Genomic DNA, 27741 nt, shown 5'->3' with positions numbered 1-27741 from the left:
CGATGATGATGACACTGACAGTGACGATGATGATGATGACGATGACGATGACACTGACAGTGATGATGATGATGACACTGACAGTGACGATGACGATGACACTGACAGTGATGATGATGATGACACTGACAGTGACGATGATGATGACACTGACAGTGACGATGATGATGATGACACTGACAGTGACGATGATGATGACACTGACAGTGACGATGATGATGATGACACTGACAGTGACGATGATGATGACACTGACAGTGATGATGATGATGATGACACTGACAGTGACGATGATGATGACACTGACAGTGAAGATGATGATGACACTGACAGTGATGATGATGATGACACTGACAGTGACGATGATGATGACACTGACAGTGACGATGATGATGATGATGATGACACTGACAGTGACGATGATGATGACACTGACAGTGACGATGATGATGATGACGATGACGATGACACTGACAGTGATGATGATGATGACACTGACAGTGACGATGACGATGACACTGACAGTGATGATGATGATGATGACACTGACAGTGACGATGATGATGACACTGACAGTGACGATGATGATGATGACACTGACAGTGACGATGATGATGACACTGACAGTGACGATGATGATGATGATGACACTGACAGTGACGATGATGATGACACTGACAGTGATGATGATGATGATGACACTGACAGTGACGATGATGATGACACTGACAGTGATGATGATGATGACACTGACAGTGACGATGATGATGACACTGACAGTGACGATGATGATGATGACACTGACAGTGACGATGATGATGACACTGACAGTGACTGATGATGATGATGATGATGACCTCCCACCATGTCTACGACGTGGAGGTGCCCGTAGGAGAAGACGATGGCGTTGGTGATGATGATGACACTGACAGTGACGATGATGATGACACTGACAGTGACGATGATGATGACACTGACAGTGACGATGATGATGACACTGACAGTGACGATGATGATGACACTGACAGTGACGATGATGATGACACTGACAGTGACGATGATGATGACACTGACAGTGACGATGATGATGACACTGACAGTGACAGTGACGATGACGATGACGACGATGATGATGACACTGACAGTGATGATGATGATGACACTGACAGTGACGATGATGATGACACTGACAGTGACGATGATGATGACACTGACAGTGACAGTGACGATGACGATGACGACGATGATGATGACACTGACAGTGATGATGATGATGACACTGACAGTGACGATGATGATGACACTGACAGTGACGATGATGATGATGACGATGACGATGACACTGACAGTGATGATGATGATGACACTGACTGTGACGATGACGATGACACTGACAGTGATGATGATGATGATACTGACAGTGACGATGATGATGACACTGACAGTGATGATGATGATGACACTGACAGTGACGATGATGATGACACTGACAGTGACGATGATGATGATGACACTGACAGTGACGATGATGATGATGACACTGACAGTGATGATGATGATGACACTGACAGTGACGATGATGATGACACTGACAGTGATGATGATGATGACACTGACAGTGACGTTGATGATGACACTGACAGTGACGATGATGATGACACTGACAGTGACGATGATGATGATGACGATGACGATGACACTGACAGTGATGATGATGATGATGACACTGACAGTGACGATGATGATGACACTGACAGTGACGATGATGATGATGACGATGACGATGACACTGACAGTGATGATGATGATGACACTGACAGTGACTATGACGATGACACTGACAGTGATGATGATGATGACACTGACAGTGACGATGATGATGACACTGACAGTGATGATGATGATGACACTGACAGTGACGATGATGATGACACTGACAGTGACGATGATGATGATGATGACACTGACAGTGACGATGATGATGACACTGACAGTGATGATGATGATGATGACACTGACAGTGACGATGATGATGACACTGACAGTGACGATGATGATGACACTGACAGTGACGATGATGATGACACTGACAGTGACGATGATGATGACACTGACAGTGACGATGATGATGACACTGACACTGACAGTGATGATGATGATGATGACACTGACAGTGACGATGATGATGACACTGACAGTGACGATGATGATGATGACGATGACACTGACAGTGATGATGATGATGATGACACTGACAGTGACGATGACGATGACACTGACAGTGATGATGATGATGACACTGACAGTGACGATGATGATGACACTGACAGTGACGATGATGATGATGACACTGACAGTGACGATGATGATGACACTGACAGTGATGATGATGATGATGACAGTGATGATGATGATGATGACACTGACAGTGACGATGATGATGACACTGACAGTGACGATGATGATGACACTGACACTGACAGTGATGATGATGATGACACTGACAGTGACGATGATGATGACACTGACAGTGACGATGATGATGATGACGATGACGATGACACTGACAGTGATGATGATGATGACACTGACAGTGACGATGATGATGACACTGACAGTGACGATGGTGATGACACTGACAGTGACGATGATGATGACACTGACAGTGACGATGATGATGACACTGACAGTGACGATGATGATGACACTGACAGTGACGATGATGATGACACTGACAGTGATGATGATGATGATGACGATGACAGTGATGATGATGATGACACTGACAGTGACTATGACGATGACACTGACAGTGATGATGATGATGACACTGACAGTGACGATGATGATGACACTGACAGTGATGATGATGATGACACTGACAGTGACGATGATGATGACACTGACAGTGACGATGATGATGATGACACTGACAGTGACGATGATGATGACACTGACAGTGATGATGATGATGATGACACTGACAGTGACGATGATGATGACACTGACAGTGACGATGATGATGACACTGACAGTGACGATGATGATGACACTGACAGTGACGATGATGATGACACTGACAGTGACGATGATGATGACACTGACACTGACAGTGATGATGATGATGATGACACTGACAGTGACGATGATGATGACACTGACAGTGACGATGATGATGATGACGATGACGATGACACTGACAGTGATGATGATGATGATGACACTGACAGTGACGATGACGATGACACTGACAGTGATGATGATGATGACACTGACAGTGACGATGATGATGACACTGACAGTGACGATGATGATGATGACACTGACAGTGACGATGATGATGACACTGACAGTGATGATGATGATGATGACAGTGATGATGATGATGATGACACTGACAGTGACGATGATGATGACACTGACAATGACGATGATGATGACACTGACAGTGACGAGCTCCCACCATGTCCACGACGTGGAGGTGCCCGTAGGAGAAGACGATGATGATGACGATGACAGTGACGATGATGATGACACTGACAGTGACGATGATGATGACACTGACAGTGCCGATGATGATGACACTGACACTGACAGTGATGATGATGATGATGATGACACTGACAGTGACGATGATGATGACACTGACAGTGACGATGATGATGATGACGATGACGATGACACTGACAGTGATGATGATGATGACACTGACAGTGACGATGATGATGACACTGACAGTGACGATGGTGATGACACTGACAGTGACGATGATGATGACACTGACAGTGACGATGATGATGACACTGACAGTGACGATGATGATGACACTGACAGTGACGATGATGATGACACTGACAGTGATGATGATGATGATGACGATGACAGTGATGATGATGATGACACTGACAGTGACGATGATGATGACACTGACAGTGACGATGATGATGACACTGACAGTGACGATGATGGTGACACTGACACTGACAGTGATGATGATGACACTGACAGTGATGATGACACTGACACTGACAGTGATGATGACACTGACAGTGATGATGACACTGACAGTGACGATGATGATGATGACACTGACAGTGATGATGACACTGACAGTGACGATGATGATGATGACACTGACAGTGATGATGACACTGACAGTGATGATGATGATGATGACACTGACAGTGATGATGACACTGACAGTGATGATGATGATGATGACACTGACAGTGACGATGATGATGACACTGACAGTGACGATGATGATGACACTGACAGTGACGATGATGATGATGACGATGACGATGACACTGACAGTGATGATGATGATGATGACACTGACAGTGACGATGATGATGACACTGACAGTGACGATGATGATGATGACGATGACGATGACAATGACAGTGATGATGATGATGACACTGACAGTGACGATGACGATGACACTGACAGTGATGATGATGATGACACTGACAGTGACGATGATGATGACACTGACAGTGATGATGATGATGACACTGACAGTGACGATGATGATGACACTGACAGTGACGATGATGATGATGACACTGACAGTGACGATGATGATGACACTGACAGTGACGATGATGATGACACTGACAGTGATGATGATGATGACACTGACAGTGACGATGATGATGACACTGACAGTGACGATGATGATGACACTGACAGTGACAGTGACGATGACGATGACGACGATGATGATGACACTGACAGTGACGATGATGATGATGACACTGACAGTGATGATGACACTCACAGTGATGATGATGATGATGATGACACTGACAGTGATGATGACACTGACAGTGATGATGATGATGATGACACTGACAGTGACGATGATGATGACACTGACAGTGACGATGATGATGATGACGATGACGATGACACTGACAGTGACGATGATGATGATGACACTGACAGTGATGATGATGATGATGACACTGACAGTGACGATGACGATGATGACACTGACAGTGACGATGATGATGATGATGACACTGACAGTGACGATGATGATGACACTGACAGTGACGATGACGATGATGACACTGACAGTGATGACGATGATGATGACACTGACAGTGACGATGACACTGACAGTGACGATGATGATTATGACACTGACAGTGACGATGATGATGACACTGACAGTGACGATGATGATGACACTGACAGTGACGATGATGATGACACTGACAGTGACGATGATGATGACACTGACAGTGACGATGATGATGACACTGACAGTGACGATGATGATGACACTGACAGTGACGATGATGATGACACTGACAGTGACGATGATGATGACACTGACAGTGACGATGATGATGACACTGACAGTGATGATGATGATGACACTGACAGTGACGATGATGATGACACTGACAGTGATGATGATGATGACACTGACAGTGACGATGATGATGACACTGACAGTGACGATGATGATGACACTGACAGTGACGATGATGATGATGACGATGACGATGACGATGACACTGACAGTGATGATGATGATGACACTGACAGTGACGATGATGATGACACTGACAGTGACGATGATGATGATGACGATGACACTGACAGTGATGATGATGATGACACTGACAGTGACGATGACGATGACACTGACAGTGATGATGATGATGACACTGACAGTGACGATGATGATGACACTGACAGTGATGATGATGATGACACTGACAGTGACGATGATGATGACACTGACAGTGACGATGATGATGATGACACTGACAGTGACGATGATGATGACACTGACAGTGATGATGATGATGATGACACTGACAGTGACGATGATGATGACACTGACAGTGACGATGATGATGACACTGACAGTGACGATGATGATGACACTGACAGTGACGATGATGATGACACTGACAGTGACGAAGATGATGACACTGACAGTGATGATGATGATGATGATGACACTGACAGTGACGATGATGATGACACTGACAGTGACGATGATGATGATGACGATGACGATGACACTGACAGTGATGATGATGATGATGATGACACTGACAGTGACGATGACGATGACACTGACAGTGACGATGATGATGATGACACTGACAGTGACGATGATGATGACACTGACAGTGACGATGATGATGATGACACTGACAGTGACGATGATGATGACACTGACAGTGACGATGATGATGATGACACTGACAGTGACGATGATGATGACACTGACAGTGATGATGATGATGACACTGACAGTGACGATGATGATGACACTGACAGTGAAGATGATGATGACACTGACAGTGATGATGATGATGATGACACTGACAGTGACGATGATGATGACACTGACAGTGACGATGATGATGATGACACTGACAGTGACGATGATGATGACACTGACAGTGACGATGATGATGATGACGATGACGATGACACTGACAGTGATGATGATGATGACACTGACAGTGACGATGACGATGACACTGACAGTGATGATGATGATGACACTGACAGTGACGATGATGATGACACTGACAGTGACGATGATGATGATGACACTGACAGTGACGATGATGATGACACTGACAGTGACGATGATGATGATGATGACACTGACAGTGACGATGATGACACTGACAGTGATGATGATGATGATGATGACACTGACAGTGACGATGATGATGACACTGACAGTGACGATGATGATGACACTGACAGTGATGATGATGATGACACTGACAGTGACGATGATGATGACACTGACAGTGACGATGATGATGATGATGATGACACTGACAGTGACGATGATGATGACACTGACAGTGACGATGATGATGATGATGATGACCTCCCACCATGTCTACGACGTGGAGGTGCCCGTAGGAGAAGACGATGGCGTTGGTGATGATGATGACACTGACAGTGACGATGATGATAACACTGACAGTGACGATGATGATGACACTGACAGTGACGATGATGATGACACTGACAGTGACGATGATGATGACACTGACAGTGACGATGATGATGACACTGACAGTGACGATGATGATGACACTGACAGTGACGATGACGATGACGACGATGATGATGACACTGACAGTGATGATGATGATGACACTGACAGTGACGATGATGATGACACTGACAGTGACGATGATGATGACACTGACAGTGACAGTGACGATGACGATGACGACGATGATGATGACACTGACAGTGATGATGATGATGACACTGACAGTGACGATGATGATGACACTGACAGTGACGATGATGATGATGACGATGACGATGACACTGACAGTGATGATGATGATGACACTGACAGTGACGATGACGATGACACTGACAGTGATGATGATGATGATGACACTGACAGTGACGATGATGATGACACTGACAGTGATGATGATGATGACACTGACAGTGACGATGATGATGACACTGACAGTGACGATGATGATGATGACACTGACAGTGACGATGATGATGACACTGACAGTGATGATGATGATGACACTGACAGTGACGATGATGATGACACTGACAGTGATGATGATGATGACACTGACAGTGACGATGATGATGACACTGACAGTGACGATGATGATGACACTGACAGTGACGATGATGATGATGACGATGACGATGGCACTGACAGTGATGATGATGATGACACTGACAGTGACGATGATGATGACACTGACAGTGACGATGATGATGATGACGATGACGATGACACTGACAGTGATGATGATGATGACACTGACAGTGACGATGATGATGACACTGACAGTGACGATGATGATGACACTGACAGTGATGATGATGATGACACTGACAGTGACGATGATGATGACACTGACAGTGATGATGATGATGACACTGACAGTGACGATGATGATGACACTGACAGTGACGATGATGATGACACTGACAGTGACGATGATGATGATGACGATGACGATGACACTGACAGTGATGATGATGATGACACTGACAGTGACGATGATGATGACACTGACAGTGACGATGATGATGATGACGATGACACTGACAGTGATGATGATGATGACACTGACAGTGACGATGACGATGACACTGACAGTGATGATGATGATGACACTGACAGTGACGATGATGATGACACTGACAGTGATGATGATGATGACACTGACAGTGACGATGATGATGACACTGACAGTGACGATGATGATGATGACACTGACAGTGACGATGATGATGACACTGACAGTGATGATGATGATGATGACACTGACAGTGACGATGATGATGACACTGACAGTGACGATGATGATGACACTGACAGTGACGATGATGATGACACTGACAGTGACGATGATGATGACACTGACAGTGACGAAGATGATGACACTGACAGTGATGATGATGATGATGATGACACTGACAGTGACGATGATGATGACACTGACAGTGACGATGATGATGATGACGATGACGATGACACTGACAGTGATGATGATGATGATGATGACACTGACAGTGACGATGACGATGACACTGACAGTGACGATGATGATGATGACACTGACAGTGACGATGATGATGACACTGACAGTGACGATGATGATGATGACACTGACAGTGACGATGATGATGACACTGACAGTGACGATGATGATGATGACACTGACAGTGACGATGATGATGACACTGACAGTGATGATGATGATGACACTGACAGTGACGATGATGATGACACTGACAGTGAAGATGATGATGACACTGACAGTGATGATGATGATGATGACACTGACAGTGACGATGATGATGACACTGACAGTGACGATGATGATGATGACACTGACAGTGACGATGATGATGACACTGACAGTGACGATGATGATGATGACGATGACGATGACACTGACAGTGATGATGATGATGACACTGACAGTGACGATGACGATGACACTGACAGTGATGATGATGATGACACTGACAGTGACGATGATGATGACACTGACAGTGACGATGATGATGATGACACTGACAGTGACGATGATGATGACACTGACAGTGACGATGATGATGATGATGACACTGACAGTGACGATGATGACACTGACAGTGATGATGATGATGATGATGACACTGACAGTGACGATGATGATGACACTGACAGTGACGATGATGATGACACTGACAGTGATGATGATGATGACACTGACAGTGACGATGATGATGACACTGACAGTGACGATGATGATGATGATGATGACACTGACAGTGACGATGATGATGACACTGACAGTGACGATGATGATGATGATGATGACCTCCCACCATGTCTACGACGTGGAGGTGCCCGTAGGAGAAGACGATGGCGTTGGTGATGATGATGACACTGACAGTGACGATGATGATAACACTGACAGTGACGATGATGATGACACTGACAGTGACGATGATGATGACACTGACAGTGACGATGATGATGACACTGACAGTGACGATGATGATGACACTGACAGTGACGATGATGATGACACTGACAGTGACGATGACGATGACGACGATGATGATGACACTGACAGTGATGATGATGATGACACTGACAGTGACGATGATGATGACACTGACAGTGACGATGATGATGACACTGACAGTGACAGTGACGATGACGATGACGACGATGATGATGACACTGACAGTGATGATGATGATGACACTGACAGTGACGATGATGATGACACTGACAGTGACGATGATGATGATGACGATGACGATGACACTGACAGTGATGATGATGATGACACTGACAGTGACGATGACGATGACACTGACAGTGATGATGATGATGATGACACTGACAGTGACGATGATGATGACACTGACAGTGATGATGATGATGACACTGACAGTGACGATGATGATGACACTGACAGTGACGATGATGATGATGACACTGACAGTGACGATGATGATGACACTGACAGTGATGATGATGATGACACTGACAGTGACGATGATGATGACACTGACAGTGATGATGATGATGATGACACTGACAGTGACGATGATGATGACACTGACAGTGACGATGATGATGACACTGACAGTGACGATGATGATGATGACGATGACGATGGCACTGACAGTGATGATGATGATGACACTGACAGTGACGATGATGATGACACTGACAGTGACGATGATGATGATGACGATGACGATGACACTGACAGTGATGATGATGATGACACTGACAGTGACGATGACGATTACACTGACAGTGATGATGATGATGACACTGACAGTGACGATGATGATGACACTGACAGTGATGATGATGATGACACTGACAGTGACGATGATGATGACACTGACAGTGACGATGATGATGATGACACTGACAGTGACGATGATGATGACACTGACAGTGATGATGATGATGATGATGACACTGACAGTGACGATGATGATGACACTGACAGTGACGATGATGATGACACTGACAGTGACGATGATGATGACACTGACAGTGACGATGATGATGACACTGACAGTGACGATGATGATGACACTGACACTGACAGTGATGATGATGATGACACTGACAGTGACGATGATGATGACACTGACAGTGACGATGATGATGATGACGATGACGATGACACTGACAGTGATGATGATGATGACACTGACAGTGACGATGACGATGACACTGACAGTGATGATGATGATGACACTGACAGTGACGATGATGATGACACTGACAGTGACGATGATGATGATGACACTGACAGTGACGATGATGATGACACTGACAGTGATGATGATGATGATGATGACACTGACAGTGACGATGATGATGACACTGACAGTGACGATGATGATGACACTGACAGTGACGAGCTCCCACCATGTCCACGACGTGGAGGTGCCCGTAGGAGAAGACGATGATGATGACGATGACAGTGATGATGACACTGACAGTGATGATGACACTGACAGTGACGATGATGATGACACTGACAGTGACGATGATGATGACACTGACAGTGACGATGATGATGACACTGACACTGACAGTGACGATGATGATGATGACACTGACAGTGACGATGATGATGACACTGACAGTGATGATGATGATGATGACACTGACAGTGACGATGATGATGACACTGACAGTGAAGATGATGATGACACTGACAGTGATGATGATGATGATGACACTGACAGTGACGATGATGATGACACTGACAGTGACGATGATGATGATGACACTGACAGTGACGATGATGATGACACTGACAGTGACGATGATGATGATGACGATGACGATGACACTGACAGTGATGATGATGATGACACTGACAGTGACGATGACGATGACACTGACAGTGATGATGATGATGACACTGACAGTGACGATGATGATGACACTGACAGTGACGATGATGATGATGACACTGACAGTGACGATGATGATGACACTGACAGTGACGATGATGATGATGATGACACTGAGAGTGACGATGATGATGACACTGACAGTGATGATGATGATGATGATGACACTGACAGTGACGATGATGATGACACTGACAGTGACGATGATGATGACACTGACAGTGATGATGATGATGATGACACTGACAGTGACGATGATGATGACACTGACAGTGACGATGATGATGATGACACTGACAGTGACGATGGTGATGACACTGACAGTGACGATGATGATGATGATGACCTCCCACCATGTCTACGACGTGGAGGTGCCCGTAGGAGAAGACGATGGCGTTGGTGATGATGATGACACTGACAGTGACGATGATGATGACACTGACAGTGACGATGATGATGACACTGACAGTGACGATGATGATGACACTGACAGTGACGATGATGATGACACTGACAGTGACGATGATGATGACACTGACAGTGACGATGATGATGACACTGACAGTGACGATGATGATGACACTGACAGTGACAGTGACGATGACGATGATGACGATGATGATGACACTGACAGTGATGATGATGATGACACTGACAGTGACGATGATGATGACACTGACAGTGACGATGATGATGACACTGACAGTGACAGTGACGATGACGATGACGACGATGATGATGACACTGACAGTGATGATGATGATGACACTGACAGTGACGATGATGATGACACTGACAGTGACGATGATGATGATGACGATGACGATGACACTGACAGTGATGATGATGATGACACTGACAGTGACGATGACGATGACACTGACAGTGATGATGATGATGACACTGACAGTGACGATGATGATGACACTGACAGTGATGATGATGATGACACTGACAGTGACGATGATGATGACACTGACAGTGACGATGATGATGATGACACTGACAGTGACGATGATGATGACACTGACAGTGATGATGATGATGACACTGACAGTGACGATGATGATGACACTGACAGTGATGATGATGATGACACTGACAGTGACGATGATGATGACACTGACAGTGACGATGATGATGACACTGACAGTGACGATGATGATGATGACGATGACGATGACACTGACAGTGATGATGATGATGACACTGACAGTGACGATGATGATGACACTGACAGTGACGATGATGATGATGACGATGACGATGACACTGACAGTGATGATGATGATGACACTGACAGTGACGATGACGATGACACTGACAGTGATGATGATGATGACACTGACAGTGACGATGATGATGACACTGACAGTGATGATGATGACACTGACAGTGACGATGATGATGACACTGACAGTGACGATGATGATGATGACACTGACAGTGACGATGATGATGACACTGACAGTGATGATGATGATGATGATGACAATGACAGTGACGATGATGATGACACTGACAGTGACGATGATGATGACACTGACAGTGACGATGATGATGACACTGACAGTGACGATGATGATGACACTGACACTGACAGTGATGATGATGATGATGACACTGACAGTGACGATGATGATGACACTGACAGTGACGATGATGATGATGACGATGACGATGACACTGACAGTGATGATGATGATGATGACACTGACAGTGACGATGACGATGACACTGACAGTGATGATGATGATGATGACACTGACAGTGACGATGATGATGACACTGACAGTGACGATGATGATGATGACACTGACAGTGACGATGATGATGACACTGACAGTGATGATGATGATGATGACACTGACAGTGACGATGATGATGACACTGACAGTGACGATGATGATGACACTGACAGTGACGATGGTGATGACACTGACACTGACAGTGATGATGATGATGATGACACTGACAGTGACGATGATGATGACACTGACAGTGACGATGATGATGATGACGATGACGATGACACTGACAGTGATGATGATGATGACACTGACAGTGACGATGATGATGACACTGACAGTGACGATGGTGATGACACTGACAGTGACGATGATGATGACACTGACAGTGACGATGATGATGACACTGACAGTGACGATGATGATGACACTGACAGTGACGATGATGATGACACTGACAGTGATGATGATGATGATGATGACGATGACAGTGATGATGATGATGACACTGACAGTGACGATGATGATGACACTGACAGTGACGATGATGATGACACTGACAGTGACGATGATGATGACACTGACACTGACAGTGATGATGATGACACTGACAGTGATGATGACACTGACACTGACAGTGATGATGACACTGACAGTGATGATGACACTGACAGTGACGATGATGATGATGACACTGACAGTGATGATGACACTGACAGTGACGATGATGATGATGACACTGACAGTGATGATGACACTGACAGTGATGATGATGATGATGACACTGACAGTGATGATGACACTGACAGTGATGATGATGATGATGACACTGACAGTGACGATGATGATGACACTGACAGTGACGATGATGATGACACTGACAGTGACGATGATGATGATGACGATGACGATGACACTGACAGTGATGATGATGATGACACTGACAGTGACAATGATGATGACACTGACAGTGACGATGATGATGATGACGATGACGATGACACTGACAGTGATGATGATGATGACACTGACAGTGACGATGACGATGACACTGACAGTGATGATGATGATGATGACACTGACAGTGACGATGATGATGACACTGACAGTGATGATGATGATGACACTGACAGTGACGATGATGATGACACTGACAGTGACGATGATGATGATGACACGGACAGTGACGATGATGATGACACTGACAGTGACGATGATGATGACACTGACAGTGACGATGACGATGACACTGACAGTGACGATGATGATGACACTGACAGTGACGATGATGATGACACTGACAGTGATGATGATGATGACACTGACAGTGACGATGATGATGACACTGACAGTGACGATGATGATGACACTGACAGTGACAGTGACGATGACGATGACGACGATGATGATGACACTGACAGTGACGATGATGATGATGACACTGACAGTGATGATGACACTGACAGTGATGATGATGATGATGACACTGACAGTGATGATGACACTGACAGTGATGATGATGATGACACTGACAAAGACGATGATGATGACACTGACAGTGACGATGATGATGACACTGACAGTGACGATGATGATGATGACGATGACGATGACACTGACAGTGACGATGATGATGACACTGACAGTGACGATGACGATGACACTGACAGTGATGATGATGATGACACTGACAGTGACGATGATGATGACACTGACAGTGATGATGATGATGATGACACTGACAGTGACGATGATGATGACACTGACAGTGACGATGATGATGATGACTGACAGTGACGATGATGATGATGACGATGACGATGACACTGACAGTGATGATGATGATGACACTGACAGTGACGATGACGATGACACTGACAGTGATGATGATGATGACACTGACAGTGACGATGATGATGACACTGACAGTGATGATGATGATGACACTGACAGTGACGATGATGATGACACTGACAGTGACGATGATGATGATGACACTGACAGTGACGATGATGATGACACTGACAGTGATGATGATGATGACGCTGACAGTGACGATGATGATGACACTGACAGTGATGATGATGATGACACTGACAGTGACGATGATGATGACACTGACAGTGACGATGATGATGACACTGACAGTGACGATGATGATGATGACGATGACGATGACACTGACAGTGATGATGATGATGACACTGACAGTGACGATGATGATGACACTGACAGTGACGATGATGATGATGACGATGACGATGACACTGACAGTGATGATGATGACACTGACAGTGACGATGACGATGACACTGACAGTGATGATGATGATGACACTGACAGTGACGATGATGATGACACTGACAGTGATGATGATGATGACACTGACAGTGACGATGATGATGACACTGACAGTGACGATGATGATGATGACACTGACAGTGACGATGATGATGACACTGACAGTGATGATGATGATGATGACACTGACAGTGACGATGATGATGACAATGACAGTGACGATGATGATGACACTGACAGTGACGATGATGATGACACTGACAGTGACGATGATGATGACACTGACACTGACAGTGATGATGATGATGATGACACTGACAGTGACGATGATGATGACACTGACAGTGACGATGATGATGATGACGATGACGATGACACTGACAGTGATGATGATGATGACACTGACAGTGACGATGACGATGACACTGACAGTGATGATGATGATGACACTGACAGTGACGATGATGATGACACTGACAGTGACGATGATGATGATGACACTGACAGTGACGATGATGATGACACTGACAGTGATGATGATGATGATGACACTGACAGTGACGATGATGATGATACTGACAGTGACGATGATGATGACACTGACAGTGACGATGGTGATGACACTGACACTGACAGTGATGATGATGATGACACTGACAGTGACGATGATGATGACACTGACAGTGACGATGATGATGATGACGATGACGATGACACTGACAGTGATGATGATGATGACACTGACAGTGACGATGATGATGACACTGACAGTGACGATGGTGATGACACTGACAGTGACGATGATGATGACACTGACAGTGACGATGATGATGACACTGACAGTGACGATGATGATGACACTGACAGTGACGATGATGATGACACTGACAGTGATGATGATGATGATGACGATGACAGTGATGATGATGATGACACTGACAGTGACGATGATGATGACACTGACAGTGACGATGATGATGACACTGACAGTGACGATGATGATGACACTGACACTGACAGTGATGATGACACTGACACTGACAGTGATGATGACACTGACAGTGATGATGACACTGACAGTGACGATGATGATGATGACACTGACAGTGATGATGACACTGACAGTGATGATGATGATGACACTGACAGTGACGATGATGATGACACTGACAGTGACGATGGTGATGACACTGACAGTGACGATGATGATGACACTGACAGTGACGATGATGATGACACTGACAGTGACGATGATGATGACACTGACAGTGACGATGATGATGACACTGACAGTGACGATGATGATGATGACGATGACGATGACACTGACAGTGATGATGATGATGATGACACTGACAGTGACGATGATGATGACACTGACAGTGACGATGATGATGATGACGATGACGATGACACTGACAGTGATGATGATGATGATGACACTGACAGTGACGATGACGATGACACTGACAGTGATGATGATGATGACACTGACAGTGACGATGATGATGACACTGACAGTGATGATGATGATGATGACACTGACAGTGACGATGATGATGACACTGACAGTGACGATGATGATGATGACACTGACAGTGACGATGATGATGACACTGACAGTGACGATGATGATGACACTGACAGTGATGATGATGATGACACTGACAGTGACGATGATGATGACACTGACAGTGACGATGATGATGACACTGACAGTGACAGTGACGATGACGATGACGACGATGATGATGACACTGACAGTGACGATGATGATGATGACACTGACAGTGATGATGACACTGACAGTGATGATGATGATGATGATGACACTGACAGTGATGATGACACTGACAGTGATGATGATGATGATGACACTGACAGTGACGATGATGATGACACTGACAGTGACGATGATGATGACACTGACAGTGACGATGATGATGATGACGATGACGATGACACTGACAGTGATGATGATGATGACACTGACAGTGACGATGATGATGACACTGACAGTGACGATGATGATGACACTGACAGTGATGATGATGATGACACTGACAGTGACGATGATGATGACACTGACAGTGACGATGATGATGATGACACTGACAGTGACGATGATGATGACACTGACAGTGACGATGATGATGACACTGACAGTGATGATGATGATGACACTGACAGTGACGATGATGATGACACTGACAGTGACGATGATGATGACACTGACAGTGACAGTGACGATGACGATGACGACGATGATGATGACACTGACAGTGATGATGACCTCCCACCATGTCCACGACGTGGAGGTGCCCGTAGGAGAAGACGATGATGATGACGATGACGATGATGATGACACTGACAGTGACGATGATGATGACACTGACAGTGACGATGATGATGACACTGACAGTGACGATGATGATGACACTGACAGTGACGATGATGATGACACTGACAGTGACGATGATGATGACACTGACAGTGACGATGATGATGACACTGACAGTGACGATGATGATGACACTGACAGTGACGATGATGATGACACTGACAGTGACGATGATGATGACACTGACAGTGACGATGATGATGACACTGACAGTGACGATGATGATGACACTGACAGTGATGATGATGATGAACCCCCACCATGTCTACGACGTGGAGGTGCCCGTAGGAGAAGACGATGGTGATGATGATGACACTGACAGTGATGATGATGATGACACTGACAGTGACGATGACACTGACAGTGATGATGACACTGACAGTGACGATGGTGATGACACTGACAGTGACGATGATGATGATGACGATGACGATGACGATGACACTGACAGTGATGATGATGATGATGACACTGACAGTGACGATGATGATGACACTGACAGTGACGATGATGATGATGACGATGACGATGACACTGACAGTGATGATGATGATGACACTGACAGTGACGATGACGATGACACTGACAGTGATGATGATGATGACACTGACAGTGACGATGATGATGACACTGACAGTGATGATGATGATGACACTGACAGTGACGATGATGATGACACTGACAGTGACGATGATGATGATGACACTGACAGTGACGATGATGATGACACTGACAGTGACGATGATGATGACACTGACAGTGATGATGATGATGACACTGACAGTGACGATGATGATGACACTGACAGTGACGATGATGATGACACTGACAGTGACAGTGACGATGACGATGACGACGATGATGATGACACTGACAGTGATGATGACCTCCCACCATGTCCACGACGTGGAGGTGCCCGTAGGAGAAGACGATGATGATGACGATGACGATGATGATGACACTGACAGTGACGATGATGATGACACTGACAGTGACGATGATGATGACACTGACAGTGACGATGATGATGACACTGACAGTGACGATGATGATGACACTGACAGTGACGATGATGATGACACTGACAGTGACGATGATGATGACACTGACAGTGACGATGATGATGACACTGACAGTGACGATGATGATGACACTGACAGTGATGATGATGATGAACCCCCACCATGTCTACGACGTGGAGGTGCCCGTAGGAGAAGACGATGGTGATGATGATGACACTGACAGTGATGATGATGACACTGACAGTGACGATGATGATGACGATGATGACGACGTCGATGATGATGACACTGACAGTGATGATGACACTGACAGTGACGATGATGATGACGATGATGACGATGATGATGACGATGACACTGACAGTGATGATGACACTGACAGTGGTGATGATGACGATGACACTGACAGTGATGATGACACTGACAGTGGTGATGATGATGATGACACTGACAGTGACGATGATGATGACACTGACAGTGACGATGATGATGACACTGACAGTGACGATGATGATGACACTGACAGTGACGATGATGATGACACTGACAGTGATGATGATGACACTGACAGTGACGATGATGATGACACTGACAGTGACGATGATGATGACACTGACAGTGACAGTGACGATGACGATGACGATGACGACGATGATGATGATGACACTGACAGTGATGATGACCTCCCACCATGTCCACGACGTGGAGGTGCCCGTAGGAGAAGACGATGGTGATGATGATGACACTGACAGTGACGATGATGATGACACTGACAGTGACGATGATGACACTGACAGTGACGATGATGATGACGATGATGACGACGTCGATGATGATGACACTGACAGTGATGATGACACTGACAGTGACGATGATGATGACGATGATGACGATGATGATGACGATGACACTGACAGTGATGATGACACTGACAGTGGTGATGATGACGATGACACTGACAGTGATGATGACACTGACAGTGGTGATGATGATGATGACACTGACAGTGACGATGATGATGACACTGACAGTGACGATGATGATGACACTGACAGTGACGATGATGATGACACTGACAGTGACGATGACACTGACAGTGATGATGACACTGACAGTGACGATGGTGATGACACTGACAGTGACGATGATGAACCCCCACTATGTCTACGACGTGGAGGTGCCCGTAGGAGAAGACGATGGTGATGACACTGACAGTGACGATGACACTGACAGTGATGATGACACTGACAGTGATGATGACACTGACAGTGATGATGACACTGACAGTGATGATGACACTGACAGTGATGATGACCTCCCACCATGTCCACGACGTGGAGGTGCCCGTAGGAGAAGACGATGATGATGACACTGACAGTGACGATGATGACACTGACAGTGACGATGATGATGACACTGACAGTGACGATGATGATGATGACACTGACAGTGACAGTGACGATGACCTCCCACCATGTCCACGACGTGGAGGTGCCCGTAGGAGAAGACGATGGCGTTGGGTGGAGTGGCCACCGGCAGCATGAAGGCAAAGGAGGTGCAGAGCGTGCAGGGGGCCATCAGGTACAGAGGGTGGATACCCATCGCCTTCGCCTGGTGGGAGAGGGTGGCACGGGTTGGGGGGTGGCACGGGTTGAGGGTGGCACGGGTTGAGGGTGGCACGGGTTGGGGGGTGGCACGGGTTGGGGGTGGCACGGGTTGGGGGTGGCACGGGTTGAGGTGGCACGGGTTAGAGGGAGGCACGGGTTGAGGTGGCACGGGTTAGAGGGTGGCACGGGTTAGAGGGGGGCACGGGTTGGGGGTGGCACGGGTTGGGGGTGGCATGGGGTGAGGGTGGCACGGGTTGGGGGTGGCACGGGTTGGGGGTGGCACGGGTTGTGGGTAGCACGGGTTGGGGGTGGCACGGGTTTGGGGTGGCATGGGTTGGGGGTGGCACGGGTTGAGGGCGGCACGGGTTGAGGGTAGCACGGGTTGAGGGTGGCACGGGTTGGGGGGTGGCACGGGTTAGAGGGCGGCACGGGTTGGGGGTGGCACGGGTTGTGGGCGGCACGGGTTGGGGGTGGCACGGGTTGGGGTGGCACGGGTTGGGGGTGGCACGGGTTGGAGAGTGGCACGGGTTGGAGGGCGGCACGGGTTGAGGGTGCCACGGGTTGGGGGTGGCACGGGTTGGGGGTGGCACGGGTTGGGGGTGGCACGGGTTGGGGGTGGCACGGGTTGGAGAGTGGCACGGGTTGGGGGTGGCACGGGTTGGGGGTGGCACGGGTTGGGGGTGGCACGGGTTGAGGGTGGCACGGGTTGGGGGTGGCACGGGTTAAGGGTGGCACGGTTTAGAGGGTGGCACGGGTTGGGGGTGGCACGGGTTGGGGGTGGCACGGGTTGGGGGTGGCACGGGTTGGGGGTGGCACGGGTTGGGGGTGGCACGGGTTGAGTGTGGCACGGGTTGAGGGCGGCACGGGTTGGGGGTGGCACGGGTTGGGGGGTGCCACGGGTTGGGGGTGGCACGGGTTGGGGGTGGCATGGTTTGGGGGGTTCCACGGGTTGGGGGTGGCACGGGTTGGGGGTGGCACGGGTTGGGGGTGGCACGGGTTGGGGTGGCACGGGTTGAGGGTGCCACGGGTTGGGGGGTGCCACGGGTTGGGGGTGGCACGGGTTGGGGGTGGCACGGGTTGGGGGTTGCACGGGTTGAGGGTGGCACGGGTTGAGTGTGGCACGGGTTGAGGGCGGCACGGGTTGGAGGTGGCACGGGTTGAGGGTGGCACGGGTTGAGGGCAGCACGGGTTGGGGGTAGCACGGGTTGGGGTGGCACGGGTTGGGGGTGGCACGGGTTGAGGGTGGTTCGGGTGCATGGTCGTGATTATATCATCATGGTGGTGATGGTGATGATAGTGGTGGTGATGATGATGGTGGTGATGATGATGGTGATGATGGTGGTGGTGGTGATGGTGGTGATAGTGGTGGGGATGGTGGTGATAGTGGTGGGGATGGTGGTGATAGTGGTGGTGGTGATGATGGTGATGATGATGATGGTGGTGGTGATGATGTTGGTGGTGATGGTGATGATGCTGAAGGTGGTGGTAGTGGTGGTGATGGTGGTGGTAGTGGTGGTAATGGTGGTGATGGTGATGATGAAGGTGGTGGTAGTGGTGGTGATGGTGGTGGTGATGATGTTGGTGGTGATGGTGATGATGATGAAGGTGGTGGTGGTGATGGTGGTGGTAGTGTTGGTGATGGTGGTGGTGATGATGATGGTGGTGGTGGTGGTAATGATGGTGGTGGTGGTGATGATGTTGGTGGTGATGATGAAGGTGGTGATGGTGGTGGTGATGGTGGTGATGATGATGGTGGTGGTGGTAGTGGTGGTGATAGTGGTGGGGATGGTGGTGATAGTGGTGGTGGTAGTGGTGGAAATGGTGCTGATGGTGTTGATGGTGATGATGAAGGTGGTGGCAGTGGTGGTGATGGTGGTGGTAGTGTTGGTGATGGTGGTGGTGATGATGATGGTGATAGTGGTGGTGATGGTGGTGGTAGTGGTGGTGATAATGATGGTAATAGTGGTGGTGATGATGATGGTGATAGTGGTGGTGATGGTGGTGATGGTGTTGATGGTGATGATGAAGGTGGTGGCAGTGGTGGTGATGGTGATGATGAAGGTGGTGGCAGTGTTGGTGATGGTGGTGATGGTGGTGATGGTGGTGGTGGTGGTGATGGTGGTGATGATGATGGTGGTGGTGGTGATGGTGGTGGTAGTGATGATGGTGATGATGGTGGTGATGGTGGTGGTGGTGATGGTGATGATGAAGGTGGTGGCAGTGTTGGTGGTGATGGTGGTGATGGTGGTGGTGATGGTGGCAGTGTTGGTGATGGTGGTGGTGGTGATGATGTTGGTGGTGATGGTGGTGATGATGAAGGTGGTGGCAGTGTTGGTGATGGTGGTGGTGGTGATGGTGGTGGTGGTGATGGTGGTGATGGTGATGGTGGTGATGGTGGTGAGTAGGAGGAGAACTCCTCACCATGGAGGCGAGTATGGGCAGGAAGAGCGTGGCCCTGGTGGTGATGTTGGTGGTGGTGATGGTGGTGGTGATGGTGGTAGTGTTGGTGATGGTGGTGGTGGTGATGGTGGTGAGTAGGAGGAGAACTCCTCACCATGGAGGCGAGTATGGGCAGGAAGAGCGTGGCCCTGGTGGTGATGTTGGTGGTGGTGATGGTGGTGGTGATGGTGGTGATGGTGGTGATGGCAGTGTTGGTGATGTTGGTGGTGGTGATGGTGGTGAGTAGGAGGAGAACTACTCACCATGGAGGCGAGTATGGGCAGGAAGAGCGTGGCCTTGGTGATGGTGGTGGTGGTGATGGTGGTGGTGATGGTGGTGGTGATGGTGGCAGTGTTGGTGATGTTGGTGGTGGTGATGGTGGTGAGTAGGAGGAGAACTACTCACCATGGAGGCGAGGATGGGCAGGAAGAGCGTGGCCGTGGTGGTGTTGCTCATGCACTCAGTGAGGGTGGCGATGAGCAGGCAAATGATCACCGAGATGGCCCAGGGAGAGATGCTCCGGAGAGGGTAAAGCTGCTCGGACAGCCACAAGGACAGCCCAGACACCTACACAGACACACACAGATACAGTCACACACAGACACACACACACAGACACACACACAGTCACACACACACAGACACAGTCACAGACACACAGTCACACAGACACAGTCACACACACACAGACACCTACACAGACACACACAGACACACACAGACACAGTCACACACACACACACACAGTCACACACAGTCACACACACACAGACACACACACACACACAGACACACACAGACACACACACAGACACACAGTCACACACAGACACACAGTCACACACACACACACAGACACACACAGACACAGACACACACACACAGACACACATACACAGACACACATACAAACACACAGTCACACAGACACAGTCACACACACACAGACACACAGTCACACAGTCACACACACACACACAGACACACAGACAGACACACACAGACACAGTCACACACACACAGACACACACACACAGACACAGACACACACACACAGTCACACACACAGTCACACACACAGACACACAGTCACACACACACAGACACCTACACAGACACACACAGACACAGTCACACAGACACAGTCACACACACAGACACAGTCACACACACACAGACACACACACACAGTCACACACACACAGACACACACAGACACACACACAGACACACACACACAGACACACACACACAGTCACACACACATACACACACACATACACACACACATACACATACACACACACATACACACACACAGACACACACACATACATACACACAGACACACACATTCACACATACACACACAGTCTCACACACACAGTCACACACACATACAGACACACACACATACAGACACACACACACATACACAGACACACACACAGACACACACACACACAGACACACACAGACACACACACAGATACACACACACACAGACACATACACACACACAGATACACACACACACACATACACACATTCACATACACACATACACACACAGACACACATACACACATTCACAGACGCACCTCGCATCCCTTGGCGAGTGCGAATCCTCCTCCGAGCAGCAGCACAATGTTCCAGGGCATGGAGCGTTGTACAGAGTCCCACTCCAGCAGACACCTGCTGGGACCTACACACACACAGTCACACACACAGTCACACTCACACACACAATCACACACACACACAGTCACACAGTCACACACACACAGACACACACACACAGACACACACAGTCACACACACACACAGTCACACACACAGTCACACACACAGTCACACAGACACACACAGTCACACACACAGTCACACACACACAGTCACACACACACACAGAGACACACAGACACAGTCACACACAGACACACACAGACACGTGCTGGGAGCTACACACACACACAGACACACAGACACACACACAGACACACACACAGTGACACACACACACAGACACACAGTCACACACACACACAGACACAGTCACACACAGACATGCATAGACACACACACGGACACATAGACACACAAACACACACAGACACACACAGTCACACACACACAGACATACATACATAGACACACACACAGACACACAGACACACACAGAGTCACACACACACCTCTGCTGTAGCTGTAGCAGACGGACAGAAAATATGGCATCTGTGCAGGACCGCTCTTTCCTGAAACCGCATTGGGGCTCCGCAAGCCTCTCCTCAGCGTGCCTGGCAAGGCGATGTTGAATAATCCTTGCCAGGACCTTTCCCGGCACACTGAGGAGTGAGATGCCCCTGTAGTTGTTACAGTCTGTGCGGTCCCCCTTCTTAAAGAGGGGGACCACCAGGACATCCTTCCAATCCTGCGGAACCCGTCCAGTGGTCCAGACCGTTGTTATGATGTCATATAGGGCAGTCTGTGCACAAACGCCACCCTCCATCAGCATTTCGCTTGGGAGATCATCTCTGCCCGGTGCCTTTCCTGGTCTCAGACTCCGGAAAGTGGGACGATGCCAATCCAAGCTGCAGGCGATGATGAAATTTTCACTTACAACTTTCATCAGTTAACTGAGACCAGGCCACCTTGGGTTTGAAAGGGGTCCTGGGTGTACACCCACCACCGGAGTGGAAGAATGGCAGGCGCATCTTACAGATGGCAAGTCGATGGTCAGAGGGCAGATCAGCTCCACGGTAGGTCCTGGTGTCAAGGACATGGGCTCGCATCCGCTGGTCCGTGACTATGTAGTCCAGCAGATGTTCTTGCTTGGACCCGGCATGCATCCATGATGTTGTTTGGATGCGCCAATGCCGGAACAGCGTGTTGGTAATTACAAGCCCATGGGCTGCACAAAAGTCTAGCAGCCTCCTACCGTTGTTATTGAGCTGATCCAATTACTCCAGACCAGGTGCCAGCATCATGACCAAATCGGGCATTGAAGTCACCCAACAAGATGACTCTATCCCGACGGGCCACTTTAGCCAGCACCTGTGACAGAAGGTCATAGAAGGCATCTGACTCATCTGCCTTGCCTGCATCCCTCCACGGATGTTCGTCTTCGGTGGGGGCATAAGTAACCACGACCACCACTCAGCTTCCCACACCTCACCGCCACGCTCCCACGCCCCCTTCATTCGTTTATTCAGAAGAAGAGCCACACCCTGTTGTTTGGCAGTCTCCTGCCCCGAGTAGAGGACTGTCCACACCCCTCATGGTGGCAGGAGCCAGAGCCGGTCCACCGGACCTCCTGAATGCCACAGAGCTCCAGGCGGTACCGGTCCAGCTCCCGACAGAGCAGTGGCAGCCTCTCCTCCTCAGTGAACGTTCGAACATTCCACGTGGCCACCCGTAGTGGCTTTTCGTTGTTTCTGGAGGAGCCCCGAGGGTAGAGATTCAATCTCCTGGCTCCGCCAAATGGAGTTTGGAGACGTGATTAAAAAGCTTTTTCCCCCCGGGGCCTCCGGCGCTAGCTTGGTTTGATATATTTTTTTTAAGTTGTTTAGTGGTAATTAATTGAAGGTGGAGAGGTTACCAGCCCCTCGCACCCGTCCAGAGCTGACGCCTTTGGTCTCCGTGGTGGCTACAGACGCCATGAAGGGAATGGCCACAGACAGAGACACACAGAGACACACAGAGACACACAGAGACACACAGACACACACAGACACACAGAGAGACACACACAGACACAGAGACACACAGAGATACACAGACACACACAGACACACAGAGACACAGAGACAGAGATACACAGAGACACACAGACAGACACACAGATACATACACAGATACACACACAGAGACACATAGACACACACAGATAGACGCACACAGACACGCACACACAGACACATAGACACACAGAGACACGCACACAGACACACACACAGAGAAACACATAGTCACACTCTCTGTGTGTCTCTATGAGTGTGAGTCTCTGTGGGTCTCTATGAGTGTGGGTCTCTGTGGGTCTCTGTGAGTCTCTGTGGGTCTCTGTGAGTGTGGGTCTCTGTGAGTCTCTGTGAGTGTATCTGTGGGTCTCTATGAGTGTGGGTCTCTGTGTGTCTCTGTGAGTGTGAGTCTCTGTGGGTCTCTATGAGTGTGGGTCTCTGTGAGTGTGAGTCTCTATGAGTGTGGGTCTCTGTGGGTCTCTGTGAGTGTGGGTCTCTATGAGTGTGGGTCTCTATGAGTGTGGGTCTCTGTGGGTCTCTATGAGTGTGGGTCTCTGTGGGTCTCTGTGAGTCTCTGTTTTTGCCGGACACACAGACAGAGACGGAGACATGGAGCGCTGCACTCCAGCAGACACACAAAGACACACAGACAGAGACACACAGACACACAGAGACACACAGAGACACACAGACACACACAGAGACACACAGAGACACACAGACACACAGAGACACACAGACACACAGACACACAGAGACACACAGACAGAGACACACAGACACACAGACACACACAGACACACAGAGAGACACACACAGACACAGAGACACACACAAACACACAGAGAGACACACACAGACACAGAGACACACAGAGATACACAGACACACACAGACACACAGAGACACAGAGACAGAGATACACAGAGACACACAGAGACACACAGACACACACAGAGATACAGACACACACAGACACACACACACACAGAGACACACAGACAGAGATACACAGAGATACACAGACACACACAGACACACAGA

The 27741-nt window shown here is 48.1% G+C and overlaps 1 protein-coding gene across 1 annotated transcript in view; it reads right to left on the bottom strand.

Moving 5' to 3' along the window:
* The window catches only part of LOC142923265 (Na(+)/citrate cotransporter-like), a 49442-nt gene extending 24703 nt beyond the window's left edge, over positions 1-24739 (bottom strand). Inside the window, exons 1-3 of the mRNA XM_076064299.1 lie at positions 24562-24739; positions 23366-23527; positions 20388-20525 (exon numbers count right to left, since the gene is read on the bottom strand). Of these exons, the coding sequence (XP_075920414.1) occupies positions 20388-20525; positions 23366-23527; positions 24562-24621 (360 nt within the window). The 5' untranslated portion in view covers positions 24622-24739. The remainder of the gene's footprint in view (positions 1-20387; positions 20526-23365; positions 23528-24561) is intronic.
* Positions 24740-27741: the final 3002 nt, after the last annotated feature.

This window comes from Petromyzon marinus, unplaced genomic scaffold (genome assembly GCF_048934315.1).
Source record: "Petromyzon marinus isolate PM22_M1 ecotype Great Lakes invasive population unplaced genomic scaffold, UKy_Petmar_22M1.pri1.0 PM_Scaffold_376, whole genome shotgun sequence".
NCBI lineage: Eukaryota > Metazoa > Chordata > Hyperoartia > Petromyzontiformes > Petromyzontidae > Petromyzon > Petromyzon marinus.
The sequence above is the reverse complement of the archived record's forward strand: the minus strand, read 5'-3'. Positions and strand labels throughout refer to the sequence as shown.